Below are 16,327 nucleotides of genomic sequence, written 5' to 3' on the forward strand. Positions count from 1 at the left end.
CAAACGAGGCACAGAAGCAAGGACAGTTAAGAAATCGGTCTCTGAAGCAGCACACTGAATCCAGGTTGGCGGGAGTCCTGCAGTTTGCATTGCTTTGGTTCACACCCGTTTTTCAAGCCCGATTCTTCAGGTTGCGTGGGTTCCGTGAGACACTTAGCAGCTCTGCAGTCAACTCCCTCTCTGCTTCAGTTAGCAGGGTCTCTTTCTGCTGCTCGTTCTGCGTGTCCGTGTGTAAGTGCGTGTATGCATACACACACACACACGACACAGAGGGGTGTTCTGGCACCAATGAGTGTTCTCTGCCAGGGCACTCTTTCCAAAACAATGATTTGTTTGTAATCTCCTGTTTCAAGAGTCACTGATTCAGCTCAGGACGAAGCCCGCGTGGTTTAGCAGGACACCCCAGAACCTGTTTATCTTTCTCGTTTCCCCTCTTCTGCCGAGCGCTGGTCCTGGACTCCCCCTCTCCCCAGACCGCTGCACTCCCTGTGCACTTGGCCTGCTCTGCCTTTCCCTCTCCTGGCCTCTCAGCAAGTTCCTGCTTGTCTTTCACGTTCTAGCTGAAGAACGATCTCCCCGGAACAGAGTTTGATGATTTTTCCTCTGGCATGATGTGTACTTATTTTATAGCCCGTCTTACACTCTATTGAAATTATTCACCAGTTTATCCTCCTTAGTTGGTAATAAACTTCTTGAGGACAACGTCTCATCATCCATCTATCACAATACCTAGGATACTTCCTGGCACATACAAGATGCTGATAGGTATTTGTGGACTGCCGAATGAGTGAACAAACATGACCTGATATTAAGGCTCTGATGACCAGAAGACTCATTCTAGAACCACCACAATAAAGACTGTGCAGTATTCCAGCCCTGAGTTGCCCAAAGGTGGTTTAGAAGACAAAGAGCCACCAGTGCCCTGACTGGCGTGGCTCAGTTGCTTGGGCGTCATCCTGCAAAGAGAAAGGTCACCAGTTCGATTCCCGGTCAGGGCACAGGCCTGGGTTGAGGGCCAGGTCCCCACTTAGGGGCATGTGAAAGGCAACCGTCAATGTTTCTCGCCCTCTCTTTCTCCCTTCTTCCCCCATCTCTAAAAATAAATACAATTTTTAAAAAAGACACATTAGCTATGTTGAAATCATATTTAATGCTTAAAATTTAACAGTGCACACAACATGTTTTAGCAGTAGAAGAATGAAAATGTGTGTATGGTGTTTAATAAAATGGACATTACAAAAGAAGACCATGTTAAGAAAACCTTAAAAGTAGAAGTAAACATTTAGGTAGAAACCAAATTAGACGACATGCTAAGGGACACGATGTAAAAATCCTAACAATGTAGTTGCCTAAATCCAGACTTGAGACATTGAGATTTACTTTGCCACTTAAAAAAAAAAGAAAGCAGAATGCCCTTCATTTAAAATGCGTTTTTTAAAAATGTTTGCACATTGTTTTCCTGCTGGCAACTGCAGTGTAGTCAAGTATATAAGAATACCAGCTGGATTCCCATCTGATCCTTGAAAAGTGCACCTGGTCTTCCTGTGAAGTACACGGTTCACCTCAGAAAGCAACAACAAAATTCACACAATGCATCACTTGGCTGTGTTCGACCTCCCTTGCTGCCCGGGGCCCCGAAGTGAACAAAGTTGAAAGCGACTTCAGCTCAAGAGAAATTGAAAACAAAGTCTACAGCACCGCGTGGTTTCTAAGCGCAGAGAGGCAGGGCAGAAGGGGAGCACGGGGAGGGGCAGACCCATGACGCGCCTGCTCTCAGCCAGTGTCCACTGACACACCCCAGCTTCAAGGGCCAGAGCGGCTGGTTCACGTGTTTGGTCGTCGTGAGAAAAAGAAAACTGACTTTCAAAATTTCCTCAAATTTTGGCAGATGCCTCCGAAATGTGAAGACCAGAGGCGATTTAGTCACACCTTAGTTACTCAGAGCTGTGTCGCACCAAGGAGGCGCGCCGTCACAGTGGGGGTCCACGGGGAGGAGGAAGGAGAACTTTTTTACCCTCCTCCCCACTCTCCCCCAGCAACCTACTAAGGTTCAAGGCGCCCTCAGAAAACAAGACCATCAAAAATGTTTTATGCAGAGAAAGCACTTTCTAGACTGAGTCTGCCCAAACGGATGCTTCCTTTAATACTTCAGAAGCGGTGCGCACCAATCCCAGGACCAGCAGGCTCCTCTGACATCCAGGGACAACCAGAGCCAACGTAGCAAGAGTTTGACATCATGCTCCAGAATGTCAAAAGACAATGACGCCTCGAGGAGCACCATGGTCAGAGCAGGGCACAAGCATCTAACCAGCACAGGAGGCATTTGCTAGCAAGTTACATTGTTAAAAAATCCAAAGTTTAACTACTGTTTTGTGAACTTGACTGAGAACGGGGATCTCCTGGGCATCTTGTTTTATTCTTAAACTTCCCCTCTTCTTACAAGTAAACCAATTCAGACCATTCCTGCCTTATGTAAAAATATTAAAATTTTATATAAACCTTACCAATGGCCTGAGAAATGCAAAGACATTCACTAAGAGATTTGTGCAAAAAATGTTTCTCTCAGAGAGCAGGATAAATTGCGAGGATAAAAACCAACCTCCCGATTAAAATTTTAGAAGGGATTTGTTTCCGTTTTCACTACATGAACAAGGGAGGTTTTATCTAAAATGTGCATACCGCTTTAAAATATATTTAACAAGTTTAAATTCTACACAAATACTGACGGTTGGTATTATAAAATGTGAACTGGTACATTTGTGGAATTTTAGGACTTACTATGTAAGTTTGTATTACACATTAAGACAATTTCATTGCACATTTTTTTTAACTGTACATTTCAGATACAGTTATGCTTACTGCACATCCTGTATTTAAAACATCAGTCCCCTTGGTTATTCTCACAATTTTCAACCCTCTGAGTTGTACCAAAATCAAAAATCATCAGATTCGATCGTGATAAATGAGGAAATACAACTCCCGAAGGGTTGAATGGATAAGCCAAATATAAATGTTTAACAAAACATTCACAAGTATTATATAGGTTATATAATTAATTACAAATTGGCAGCATGACTCAACTTCGCCATTGCTGCCAGTCACTTTCGGACAAGTAAAAAAAAAAGAGAAAACTATGTATGAATAGGGCCTACAGGGTCTGCGTGTCTTCTGCAGTTCTGGTGTTTCTGGGTTACTCAGACTCGGGTCACACTGCACTGCAGACAGGACTGAGAATGTGCCACGTCTGAGATGCCGTCGCTGGAAACAGGCCCCACGCGGGAGCGCTGGGTGTCCGGTCTCTTCTCCGGGGTCAGTTCCCCGTCAGTTAGCGGACGACGGAGGGGTGTCTGTCTTCCCCGCGGCTTCCTCGCCGAAGAGCAGCTTTCGGAGTATGTTGGCATAAAATGGTCCGTACACTTGTTTGTTGAGATTCACGATGTTTGCATACTGACAACCCAGCACCTCCAGCTCCTGCTGAATGACAGCCAGGCCTCCCGGCATGGGAGGCAAGCACTTTTTAGGGCTTGGAAGACTAAGCAGGCTCTTCAGGTACAGCTGGATTCGTTTATCTGGGGGAGAGAATGTGATATCTTTATCTGTCCCATTATTAAAGCACAGAATTGAAAAACGTAAGAACAGTAAACATTCCTGATTCTTAACCATCCCTGTTTCCGTGTCCTTTACAAGGCAGCTCTGCAGCTCTTCCCACCAAAGGCTGGAGTTTGTTTCCCCTGTCTGAACAGGGGCCGGCCTTACGACGCCCTCTGGCCAATACAGAACGCGGCAGGAGTGCCGGTCTGTTAGTGCCGTGCAGAGGCCTCTGCCCTCCCCACCTGCCGCGGGAACAAGCCTGGCCTGGATGAGAGACCACATGGAGGGACACCCCATTCTTCTCTCTGAGGCCATCCTGGACCAGCCTGGAGAGCCAGCCGACTCCCAGACACTTGAGGGGGCCCGGCCAAGATCAGCAGGGCTACCTCCCCAGCCCCAGCTGGCCACAAATGCACGTAGGAGTCCAGCAATCCGAAACAACTCCCCAGCTGCCCCACAAGCTTGTGAGAAATACTAAATGTTTCCTGGTTTTTAAGCTATGGAGTCTGAGGGGACTTATTATGCAGCAAAGAACTACCTGATAAAAAATGTAGAGCACTTCTGTGGGGAGGACAGGGAATCTTTTACAAAAACTCGACATTTAATGCCCACAGTTTTAGTCATGTACACGAAAGCTGAGTTTGTAAACTGGCACTGCTAGTTTGGTCCGTACGGTGTTGTTTGGTTTTTTAAATAAAACCACTTAAAATCAGGAGATTTCATATAGAAATCCAAGTTCTGGTTCCTCTTGAAAAATCTGCAGATCTGGCAAACTTGGGGGCCCAAATCACCACACAGCAAGGGTGATGAGGCGTGCAGGTTTTCCTGGGACAGGTAACGTTAACACCTGTTGTGTGGGCATCGTTAAAAAGAGCACTCTCGAAAGTGGCCTCGGTCGGACAACCACATTCACGTTCACCCCACACACGGCCAACGACGGGAAGCGCGGGGCGAGTGCTGCCCTGACCGGACTCCCAGCTCGCCCTCTCCTCCGCCCTCTCCGCGCCACCGCTTCCACGAGGCTGCGTCTGAGGCAGCTCCGCCAGAGCAGGCACATGCGCACACACACACACACACCAGGCTGCAGAGGCATGGAAAACAGTGCTGGGCAAACTGGACCTGCCACAGCTCATGCTGTTCCAAGGACTTTTCTTTGGCCTTGGACGCAGAAACCTCACAAGAAAGAAGGTGGACTAAGGAGGACAGACTCCATCAAACTCAAGACAACTGACACTGATGAAACCCTTATCACCAAATACTTCTCCCAAGAGTCATACCTTTCAGCCAGATCTGACCTAGGACTCCAAGTCCCAACAGCCCACATCCATGGCTTAGCTGAAATTGCTTTCTTGCACTAGAAGGTTCTTCCATCTCACCTCGTCTCTGCCACAGGTCAAAAGCATCCTTCAGCGCCAAGCCTACAGCCACCTCCTGCCACAGCGTTCCCTGACACCCGTCTGACTATCGCACCGTATTACTGTTACTTGGGAGTGTATCTCTCTCCTTGCTCCGGTGAGCTCTCTGCGGGTGAGGCTGCTCTTTCTCATCTTTGTATCTGTGATCCAGCACGAGGCTGGCACATGACACATGCGGACTGAACTGAAGTGAGCATGGAATGGAAAAGGTATATGAGGACCCATGCCAAACTGAAAACGATGGGAGCCAGGGAGGCACAGATAACTCAGGCCTCATCTGTCATTTGTCAACGAGAAGAAATCACTCGTGCATGTATCACCCGCACAGCTGAAAATTCCTTTTTAAACATGCAGGTTGCTCTAAGCATGCCAATAATCTACACAAGAAGTAATCCTAGAAACAGTATTTACCTGGTTTCGGTATGCATTTGAAAAAAAGTGGCTTGAAAGGAAACTTTTCTAATTATCTCTTTAAAAGCCTGAGAACACAGCGGGAGGTGTAACCACACTGTGAAGAGAGAGCACACCCAGTAGGAATGGAAGAGGACCGGGCAGTGGGCACCGAGCACGGGGGAGGAAAGCCCTGGCTGACGCCAGTCAAGTCCGTTCTATGTCCTCTGAGCGCTTGGTTTACTCCCCGCCCCCACCCGTGAGCAGGAAAGGAAGGATCGCCTGTGCACCAGCTTTCCTTTCCCGGTAGGCTGGTCGCCTGCCCGTCCAGTGCCAGGTCTACTGTTATCACAGATATGGTCCCAAAAAACTTTCCAGCGAGACTGGGTGAAGGATAAAGCTCTTTCTGAACTACTATTATGTCGAAAAGTGGTTTTGTCTCCTCTGCGGACAAGCCAGTTTTTAGGCCAAGACTGAAACGACAGCAGCGTTTGTCCAGTGGGGAGCAGCCAAACCGAGTCCTTGCCAAAGGCGTGCCCTTGGCTTCCCGAGGTGGAGAGCAGCTCAAGTGAGTCAGTAACGTTGCTAGGCAACAACAGTTTGAGGTTAAAAAAAAAAAGCTTAAATTTTCAAAATAAGAGGAGAGTTGGACTGGGGAGAGAGGGCTGGAAGAAAGCTGTCTTAGCGGGTTCTAAGAGGCCCCCTCAGGGCAGGGGCAGCCCCTGGCCCCCAGTCGCCCTCTTCGTGCGGCATGGCAATGCTTCCCCCGTCTAAAGGAAGGCACAGAGGACACCTGGGTGCTCCGGCCACGCTGCCAGCAAGCACTAGGGCTCCAGCTGTGATGAGAGCAGTTAAGACTCTGAGCTCCAGAGCCAGGCAGGCTCAGTAAGGCTCCCTACTCTGCAACCAGCTAGTTATGTGACCTTGAGGGAAAGTCACTTAACCACTCTAAGTCCCTGCTGCATTCACCCCTTCCACAAATCTTTACTAAAGGTCATCTGTGGGCCCAGCGCGGTACAAGGCTACAGCAGTGAACGAACAGGCACCCCGTCCTCGTGACGCCTGCACACCAGCGGGGCACTAGCGGTATGTGGCAGAGACTGCAGACAGCCTGCCCGTCTAGCTCGGAGGGCTAGATCTCCCTCCCAGCTCTTAGCTCTTCTGCTGCGGCCTATGGGCTGTGAGGACAGGCTTGTCACCTGTGAAAGTCATGCAGCGGAGGGCTCAGCCACAGGCGGCTATGGTTATGCAGTGCGTGTGACTGTCATCAACGGCCACCGCTCAGCAGCCTGCAGGGCTGCACACCTGCCCGCACTTTCCCAGGGGAGGGGTTGAGGCCTTGGGCTTGCAAGTGGCTGGTGTGGCCTAGACCTCCAGCATTCTGTGTGCCGGGGGGTAAGGATGAGAGAAACTATCTGAGAGCCTCAAAGAAAGAGGAACAAGTATTTGCACTCTTAGGCGCGTCAACGTGGTACTTCAAAAATCTGCAGATCAGTCCCGGAATGTTAGTATACTCTAAGTCTACCCTCCTTTCTTCTTTCCAGCCTTTACTGCCCACTCTGTACAGGAGACACTTGCTTGGTGCCCCACTTCACCCGCTCCCTCTTCGTGTGACCACAGCACCTGATGTTGTTCAGGGGAAACCACCTGTCCCATCCCTCAGGCCAGGAGTTACAGGTAAAGCTGACTCACCCTGGCTCCAGGAACTGAACGAACACATGTCTCGGAGCCCAAGTCCCTTCCTCTCTGGCCACCAAGACTGATTCAAAAACGGGACACAACCTACCATCAGGCCAACCAGAGCCATGACCTAACAGCAGAGCCGACTCCTAGTTTGAAGCATGGGGAGGACACAGGCTTGAGCGGAAGCTGTGTCACTGTCTGTGAGCCGGCCAGCCCCGAGGAAGGCAGTGCTGAGGGCTGGCAGTGGGGACACTAGGGCAGGGGCACAGCCTGGGCTCTGGTTAAGCCCCACCTGCAACCAGCCCTACCTCTGGTCTCTTCAGCTACGTGTGCAAATACATTCTCTTTTTGCTTGAACGGGTTTAGATTCCCGGTCACAGGCAACAGAAAATGTCCTAACTGACACACTCTCCATTTCCCCCACTTACCAACACGGCTCGACACCCAGATACTCCTCACTCGCTTTCTCAGCAAGTGAGCACAAAGAGAAGCCCACCCACTGCATGCCCCAGTTCCACGGCCCTTTCACTCCTTGTCTCCTCGAGTCTGGCCAAGAAAGGGGCTCTGCCGGCCGAGGCTAGCTCACAGCAGAGCTGGCGTCTCCTCTCTGTGAACACACTGTCAGCTGGTCTGCCCTGTTGCATTGTATCTAGGGTTTCAACATTGCGGGTGGCATTTTGTTATCCTCTCCATAAAACTCTACTGGCTGCATAATAAAACAGAAGGCCTCGACACCCTCTCCCTGCGCTACATACGCACACACAGAAGCAGCAGCAAGTCCCCAACCTTTTACACTATTACTCTTTTGTTCCTACTTTCGATGTTTATGCTCTGAAAGAAGCGGGTAAAATGTTTAAGACTAAATTTTGACTGACACTGAACATTAGTCAAAAACGGCAAGTCACACCAAATTGAAACTGAAGAAGAAAACAGTAAGAACACAGGGACCCACCAATCAAAGACCGGATGGGACTGTCCTCCTTTTCAACGCTTGAAAATTGACCTATAAGATTAGCTTGAACCTCGGCATTTAAGGTGGGTAAGCCTCTCTCCATCAGGGTCTTGTTAATCTCGACACAACTCTTCACACCAATGGAATTCAGGACTTCCTTCAAGTTAAAGGTCCTGTAAAACAGAGAACAAACCCCATCAGGGAAAGTTTCATTTTTTTAAATTCCTCCGTATTTTATTGAATATACCAAAAGGTCCTGTAGAACAGAAAACAAAATCCCCCCATCAGGGAGAGTTTGTTTTTCTTTTTTGATACACCAACATATTTCTCCCCATTTTTATCTACCCATTTTTTCTTATATAGACAATAATCACCTCTATTAGATGAACTTAAAAAACAGTAACTCCTCCCAATTACCAACGCTTATTTGCAGCAGATTTTCAAATCATTACAACCACTCAGCTCTGTATATAGTGTTCATATAGGAACGTACGGGCAGAAAGTTGTGGCCCCTGAAAATACTGTATTTTGCCATGTACAATGTGCACTTCTTTTGTCCAAATTTTTGAGGGAAAAATAGAGATGCACATTATACATGGGGAGTATCTGAAATACCTTGCATCTGGTCTTATGTTTTGTAATTATTTGTTACATAAAATTTCCTGTGCCATAATGTGTTCAAAAATAAATGCTAAAATTCCTTTTTAACATAAAAACAAGTATCTAAATATAAATAAATAATTGAATTTTAAAAGTTAAAATGAGAGATTTTTTTCCTGAAAGTTTGGGCCAACAACATGGGTGTGCATTATACATGGTGAAATACAGTAAGTCTGCAATCCCATTTCCATGCAGGGCTATTAGACAGGGAAAGAAAATACCTGTTCTTAAAATAAACCCTTTGGTCTGAGTGGATTCATTCACAGATTTTTTTTAGCTTGGGAGATAATGTAAAATCAATTCCTTTATCTGTGCCTGAGCAGTAAATCTTTAACACCAATCAAACCGAGAAATGAAGATACTCAGAGGTCAGTACCACAAAGGCATTACCTAAAACTCTTGACCTATCATGACCCAAGATAAGAGGCTCCTTCTCATTGCTACTTGTGAAGCAACTGATCGATAATGCAAATATAGAGAGAGTTCAGAAAGTTGTAACAGCAATGAGCAATTGGTTACTTAATAGATAAGGAAAAGGAGTTAATCAGTGCCTTTGTTGGGTCTACACAGGGCTGTCAGACTCATTTTCCCCGGGGGCCACGTCAGCCCCGCGGCTGCCTTCGAAGGGCCAGAATAATTTTAGGACTGTGCACATGCAACTACTCCTTCGCTGTTAAGGAGCTGAAATTACATGCGCCCCTTCGAAGGCCACCGTGAGGCTGACGTGGCCCCCGGGGAACCTGAGTCTGACAGCCCTGGCCTGCACTGCTGGGGGACGGCGACTGGAGGCTGCATCTCCCTGTCCGGAGGGGGCCTGTAAGACAACTCCGTGCAAGGTGGGGATCGAGGGGTGAGAGGCCCAGTGACAGGAGACGTAACGTGGCGATTACGGTGCGAGCTGTGGTGCCACGCAGACCTGGGTTCAAGTGCTGACGCTAGCACTAAACCTGCTACTTGACCATGTTAGCTCTCAGCAGATTGTCAGGCACGTGGTAAACAATAATAAGAAGAAGAAGAAGAAGAAGAAAATAAGAAGGCTTTATGGTTATTATCATCATTAACAACAAGAAGTAAGTCCTAGGTATTCTGCCTTGACTGGAATTTGTTATACATCTACACTGGATCTGCCTTTGGGGTTCTACAACCCAAAGTTAGTTTATGGCAAAATTTTTTTAAAGATTTTATTTATTTATTTTTAGAGAGGGAAGGGAGGGAGAAAGAGAGAGAGAGAGAGAAACATCAATGTGCGGTTGCTGGGGGCCATGGCCTGCAACCTAGGCATGCGCCCTGACTGGGAATCGAACCTGCGATGCCTGGTTTGCAGCCTGCGCTCAATCCACTGAGCTATGCCAGCCAGGGCATTTATGGCAAAATTTCTACCTTCTGAATCTTACCCAACTTCCTCCTGCTTTTAAGCATGAGTTTGTAGCTAAAGGAAAAATTAATTTCAGCATAAGCCATGACCTTCCTGATTCATAAGAAAGAAGGCACAATTCTTGCTAGTTTTCAAAATGCATCATTAAACCAAATATAAATGACATCTGGGTCATCTGTTTGCTTTTTTTCCCTCCCCCCACCACCTGTGTCCCAGTGCCTGAGGACAGAACCCGTGGACTGGAAACCGTCTCTTAACACAGGTTTCGGGGCCTGGGGCAGGGGATTAAACAAAATAATTTTAAAAACCAGACAGAACAACTACAAACAGAACCACTTAACCACCACAGAATTACGAAAAGCTCACATTTATCAAGCACTTGCTATGTGCCAGAGTGTAGGGGTGTTTCACGTGACTCTCCCTGAGTTCTCACAATGCCGAGACAGGCACAAATATTATTCCTTTTTTGCAAGTGGGGAAGTGAGGCTCAGGGTGATTCGGGAACTTGTTCAAGGGTACGTACGTATGTATGTACATCGACAGCAGAACTGGGATTTAAAAATCTAGATTTAGATCCAAACACCTGTCTTCTTAGTAGCCACTCTGTTATATGTTTTATATTATCAATATTTAAGCAGCTCTAGGGGTTCGCTAAAGGTTTAAAAAACTTCTGGAAAGTAATGATTATCCAGTGTGGGGAAAAGGCTAAGGTAATAACACTGCAGAAACAGAGGTTTCTTTTCATCCCACGTCTTGAGTCCCGAGTGTGACATCCATGAGCCTGGCTGGTTAGCGTGAGAATCAGCAGAAAGGAAATATCAAAGGGGGGGCGGGGGGCTCTGTGAAGCACAGGACTGTCCAACCACTACGCCGTGCACCTGAAACCACCGCAACTCATACTGAAAGTAAACTCTACTTGAAGAATTAAAACTCAAAAAGATAAAAATAACAATGTATTTTAACCTTCATAATCACTTGAAGATTGGCTTTGTTCAGAGATTATTCTCACAGAGTGTGACTACGCCAATGATTCTCAAGTACCTTTCATAATAGTTTTATAACATTAAAAATATTCAGAACGATTTAAAAAAAAAAAGCATCAGGGGAAAAGGCAGGGCCTTGACACAGGGGGGCCAGGGCTCGGGCCTCGGTGTGCCCCTCCCTTGCTGTGCCGCCGAAGGCAAACCCTTGGGCTTTGGTTCAAAATGAGAACATTGGATGTTGTCACCCCTTGGGCTCCCTTTGGCTCTTAATATCCTAGGATTTCACAGAGCAATCTGTGTGCTCTCTGAGCAGGGCACAGGAGTGTGAGAAAACAGGCGCATCGCCCTTCAATGAGAGGAGCAGACAGAGTCCCGTCCCTGAGAACACCTCAAAGGGGAACGGACCAGCAGGAGGCGCTTTACCCATTTCAGACCCACGGAAGCATGCAGTCTTTGACTAAGATTTGGAATTTTCTGACTTGGACAGGATTCCCTACAGGATGACCTAGATGCAGAATCTCAATGGGATCCCAGTATTCAGTGAGGGTGTGATACCGAGAAGTGGATTTCACAAAAACAAAACGCTCAATGAACGTGTGGCACGTCTCAAAGGACAGACAGAGGCCACCACTTCTGACGACTCCACGGCACGCTGGACCAGTCAAGCCGGCAAACATTTCATTACAGAAGAGTGATGGTGTCAGAACTAGGTAACGTGGAAAGTCTCTCTGATAGGGCGTTCTAAACACTGCGCTTGCCGGGCTTCTGGGTCTTGTTTGTTTTTTTCCACAGCATTGTCAAAGGAGCGTTTTTGTGCACACCCATCCCCAGTGGAAATCCGACACTCACCCTGGCACTTGTCATGGAAAAGACCTCTCCCTGCCTATGAAAGGACACCTAAGCCTTCGGAGATATTAAAAGAAATTCTAGAAAAAGGAGGTCTGAGATAAACCTCTCTGAAGCACCGTTCTGAATGGCACATCCCCCACACATCCAAGGTTATTCACATTCTCTGCGATGCACGCGGAGCCTGAACCGGAGAGGGGGCACACGAAATCACCTGGCACTTACTTCTCGCACATGCCTTCCAGCAGGACAGCCGAAATCCTCTTTAACCTGCCCGCCAGCTCAGGGAGGCCTTCGGTGACGGCGCCCACCGTGTTGCTGGTAATGAGGGACAGGCAGGCAATAATTTTCAATTGATTCAGCTTTTCCGTCAGTTCCTGGAGACGCGCTTCTTCTGTCATCAGTGTCTAGCGTGTTTATTCAAAGGGGAAAAATAGAAAGGGAAGCTCAATACCGTGAAAATGTAAAATAAGCCGTATTCCATCCAACCTCCCACTTTCATCGGGTTTTAGTCAAGTCAGTAAACCACAGGCAACACAGACTGACTGGCTGATTCATAGTCAGGATTTAAGGATGAACATAACGGGAAACTTGAAGGGGAAAAAAAAAAATCACTCACCTCTGGAAATACTTTTTTCTGATGATCCCACTGCAACAGTTTCAAATAACTGTTGTTTAGCACCAGCGTGGGGCTCAGGCTTGGCTTGGAGCTGCTGTCGGACCCGGGAGTTAAAGTGATCTCAGAAAGAGAGAGTAATTCTTCATTTATGGATTCTTCAATCCATTGGGTAGTTTTATCGAGAGCACCTACAAGCGAAAAGGCCACAAGTTTGTCCTACAGCTGATGGGTCCCTGCAGTTGTGCATCCTTCGTGACAGATGATGTTGGGTGCTGGGCGCGCATGGAAAAGCAGCTGTGGCCCGCAAGGAGCTTGCGGTCCAGATGGGCCGACAGACCTGGACACTAGCGATCACAGCAGCACACGAAGAAAACTAGAAGGCACAGGGCTGGAGGGAGCAGAGGATGACCAGAGCAGAGTCTAAGGGAAGGAGCTGTGACACTTGAAGATACAAGGCAGACAGAAGAAAGGGCTGTCACCCCAGGCTAGGAGACCAGCCCATACAAAGACCCAAAGAGTGAGCACATATGGCACATTCTGGATGCTACAAGCAACTCCGTATCGCTGGTGCATAAAGAACCAGGGGGAAGAGGGTGGTAGCAGGTGGCGCTGGATGAGTAGACAGGCCAGCTCACACACGCACTTGAGTTTTGTGTGGAGAAGGTATTTAGCACAGACAAATTGATCAGTACACAGTTTTGGGCACGGGGCCCTTCTGAGTGTCTGATTAGAGCCATGTCTTTCCCACAATGCGTGTGCATGCCGGTGTGCACACTTTATTACTTTAGACCCAGCACTGAGGTTGCCTGTTAGAAACGAGTTGCTTTTAATACTACATTTCTTACAAAATTATGTATTTGGTAGAATTTATAAGGTAGCAATTGCTAAAAATAAAGGCAGACTGAAAAACAGGTGCAGATTTTTTTAAATGAAGAACGAAAGAAAGAACAGTCACCCTGAAATTCTTCCTCAGACCCAGCACGCACACAGGGGTAATTTACAAGTAGCTGTTTGCCACACCAAAAAGACACCACCCCTAGAATTTCACAATTTTGTTTCTCCTCAGCTGGCAAATGTTGTTCTTGGTTTTTCTAGTTCTGCTCAGAAAAATGTAAAAGGCTTGCAGTCTTTTATTTAAAAGATATGCAACAGAGAGCAGAAACCATCATGAATGAAATTACAGTGTGGCGATATGAGCATTTACACTGCGAGTGTAACCATTTGCAGCCCACACATTTAAAAAGCCATTTAGTTATTTCAAACAAAAGCAAGAATGTAGCATAGTGGTTCTCAATCCCGGCTGATTTTAGAATCATTTGGGGAGCTTTAAAAAGGGGAAAAAAAAAAAAAAGATCCTGGGCACAGTTCCTGGAGACTCTGATTTCATCAGTCTGTGAGGGCGCTTGGGCATCACTATTCCAATGCCCCAGGTGATCCTAATATGCACCCAGAATTGAGTACAACTGGTAAAGCAAAAAGAGCATGAGTTTAGAGAGAAACATCAGGTTTTCTCTGAAGGATCTGCTGAGATTTATTTCATAAGCCAGTACATGGAATGCTCTATATGGCTCTAAAGGCAAGGTCAACTCCACGAGGCACTTGCACCATAGGTCTTTCCCGGGGACAGTTATAAGAGGCCTCTGTATTCACTCATTTATTCAATGGCAACTGAGCACCTACTCCACACCAGGTACTGCACCAAGTGCTGGGAATCACAGGAGAGTAAATACAGTCCCTGCACTGGAGAAGTTCCTAGTCTACTTGGAGAGAGAAACACAAGAACAGGTGGTGACTTTACAGGCCTGTTTACCTGAGACTTTCCCAGGAGCAGCGGAGGCCCAAGAGCACCCAGCCGGACTTTACTCCACACCAGTACTGGCTCCTGATTTCCTGCCGGGGAGGCTTGGCCTAACCAGCCGCCCTCCCCCCAACTCTCTCTGACTTTCTAAATCCAACTCCTGCCGGTCGGTAGTGGCCCAGCCCCACTCCCTCTTCCTTCCAGCCTTTCTGGTTTATATGGATCCACCCTTATCTCCCCACCTTTGAATTTTTTACCTGGCTGTCATTTCTCTTAAACAGGTGAACTGAACAACTCTATTTTTTTTAAATTGTCATTAAACGTTTCACGGGCCTTCATCTCACTGTCATCTCACTAGTGAGGTTACCGAGGGTCCCAACTATGGCCTTTGTTTCTCTTTCCTTTGACTGAGCTCACAGCATAACTGGGTAAGTGCGTGAAATGTTCGGCCTGGATTTCCGAAGCCAATGGGTCTGCTGAGACAATCAGACAGTTTCCTGGTGGTATTTGTCACACAGTAGGGGCTTATCAAAAAGCCTCTGCTCTCCCACCCTGGCTGGGTGTCATGCCAAAAAAAGAAGCATTGCCAGTGTAACTCCCGGTCAGGGCCCATGCCTGGGTCGTCGGTTTGGTCCCTGGATGGGGCACGCAGCAACCGGTCCAGTCCATGTTTCTCTCCCTTTCTTTCTCCCTCCCTTCTCCTCTAACAATAAATAAATAAAAGCTTAAAAAAAAAATAAAAAAGCCTTTGCTCTCTGTTTGGCATGAAAGATCTGGCAGGTCCCCATCTCCGGAGGCAACAATGAGTTTAAGGATTGGCTCAAATAGTCTCCCTCATGATCTGGTCCTATGTGCCTGCATTTATCTTACTTTTTCCACTGTCATCCAGTAGAATGTTTACTATTGTACACACTGTACGCAAATCAAACTAAAAGACACAGGTTCCCTCTTGCTTTCTGCAAACTCTTGCAGAAAGCAAGAGGGAACACTTCCCAAAATCATTTTATGATGCCAGCTTTGCCCTGATACCAAAATCAGGCACAGGCATTAATTATAAGGGAAAAAAACTACAGAGTAACATCTTTCATAAATACAGATGTAAAGGTCCTTACGTCCTGGCCAGGTGGCTCAGTAGGCTGGAGCACTGTCCTGTATGCCAAAAGGTGACTGGTTTGGTTCCCAGTCGGGGCGTGTATGGGAGGCAACTGACAACCGATCGATGTTTCTCTCTCACAATAATGTTTCTCTCTCTCCTCTCTCCCACCCCACTTCCCTCCCTTCTTATTCTCTCTAAAATTAAAAAAAAAACATATTCTCGAGTGAGGAGTTTTAAAAAAATCATTAAGAAAGCATTATCAGGGCGATAAAATAAAAATAATACACCAGGGCCAACTGGTGGGAGAAACATCTAAAGACTGCAAGGTTGGTTTAACATTAGAAAAAAATGAATCATTGTAATTCACTACGTTAATACAAAAAAAGGAAAAAAAAAAAAAAAGACCACTTCAGCATATGCCGAAAGAGCACGTGACCAAATGTAACATGTGACCTACTTAAAGAAAATCTCTTAGTCAATCAGGACTAGACGAAAACGTCTTCAACCCAGAAAAAGGACATCAATGAGGAGCAGCAGTTAACATAATACTTAGTGATCAAAGAATGAACATCCTTCCCCCAAAAGGGCAATGATGCCCTCTCTTATGACTTCTATTCGACATTGTGACTGGAGGTCCTAGTTAGTGCAATAAGACAAGAAAAATAAATAAAAGGCATGTAAAGTAAAAAAAGAAAGATTATCTTTTGTTCACAGACATGACTGTATATATAGAAAAGCCTGAGAAATATTTCAGAAAGCTACTAGAATTTATAAGTTAATTTAGCAAGATTTCAGGATGCAAAATTAATATTTAAAAGTCAATTATATTCCTATATACTAGAAAATAGCTTTATAAAATATCCAGATCAATCAAGTTACTGATTTGAAAGTTACTGAAAATGAAAAATGTGTCTTTTAT

General features: G+C 46.5%; 1 protein-coding gene across 2 annotated transcripts in view; it reads right to left on the reverse strand.

The window, feature by feature from the left end:
• Positions 1 to 1,131: 1,131 nt before the first annotated feature.
• Positions 1,132 to 16,327, reverse strand: part of TCP11L2 (t-complex 11 like 2) — a 40,086-nt gene continuing 24,890 nt past the window's right edge. For both annotated transcript variants that reach the window (XM_045826372.1, XM_045826371.1), the window contains exons 7-10: positions 12,515 to 12,702; positions 12,121 to 12,302; positions 8,032 to 8,204; positions 1,132 to 3,569 (exon numbers count right to left, since the gene is read on the reverse strand). In XM_045826372.1, coding sequence (XP_045682328.1) covers positions 3,322 to 3,569; positions 8,032 to 8,204; positions 12,121 to 12,302; positions 12,515 to 12,702 — 791 coding nt within the window. In that variant the 3' untranslated portion in view covers positions 1,132 to 3,321. The remainder of the gene's footprint in view (positions 3,570 to 8,031; positions 8,205 to 12,120; positions 12,303 to 12,514; positions 12,703 to 16,327) is intronic.

Source organism: Phyllostomus hastatus, unplaced genomic scaffold (assembly GCF_019186645.2).
Source record: "Phyllostomus hastatus isolate PE091 unplaced genomic scaffold, TTU_PhHast_1.1 phas_scaffold_755, whole genome shotgun sequence".
Lineage (NCBI taxonomy): Eukaryota > Metazoa > Chordata > Mammalia > Chiroptera > Phyllostomidae > Phyllostomus > Phyllostomus hastatus.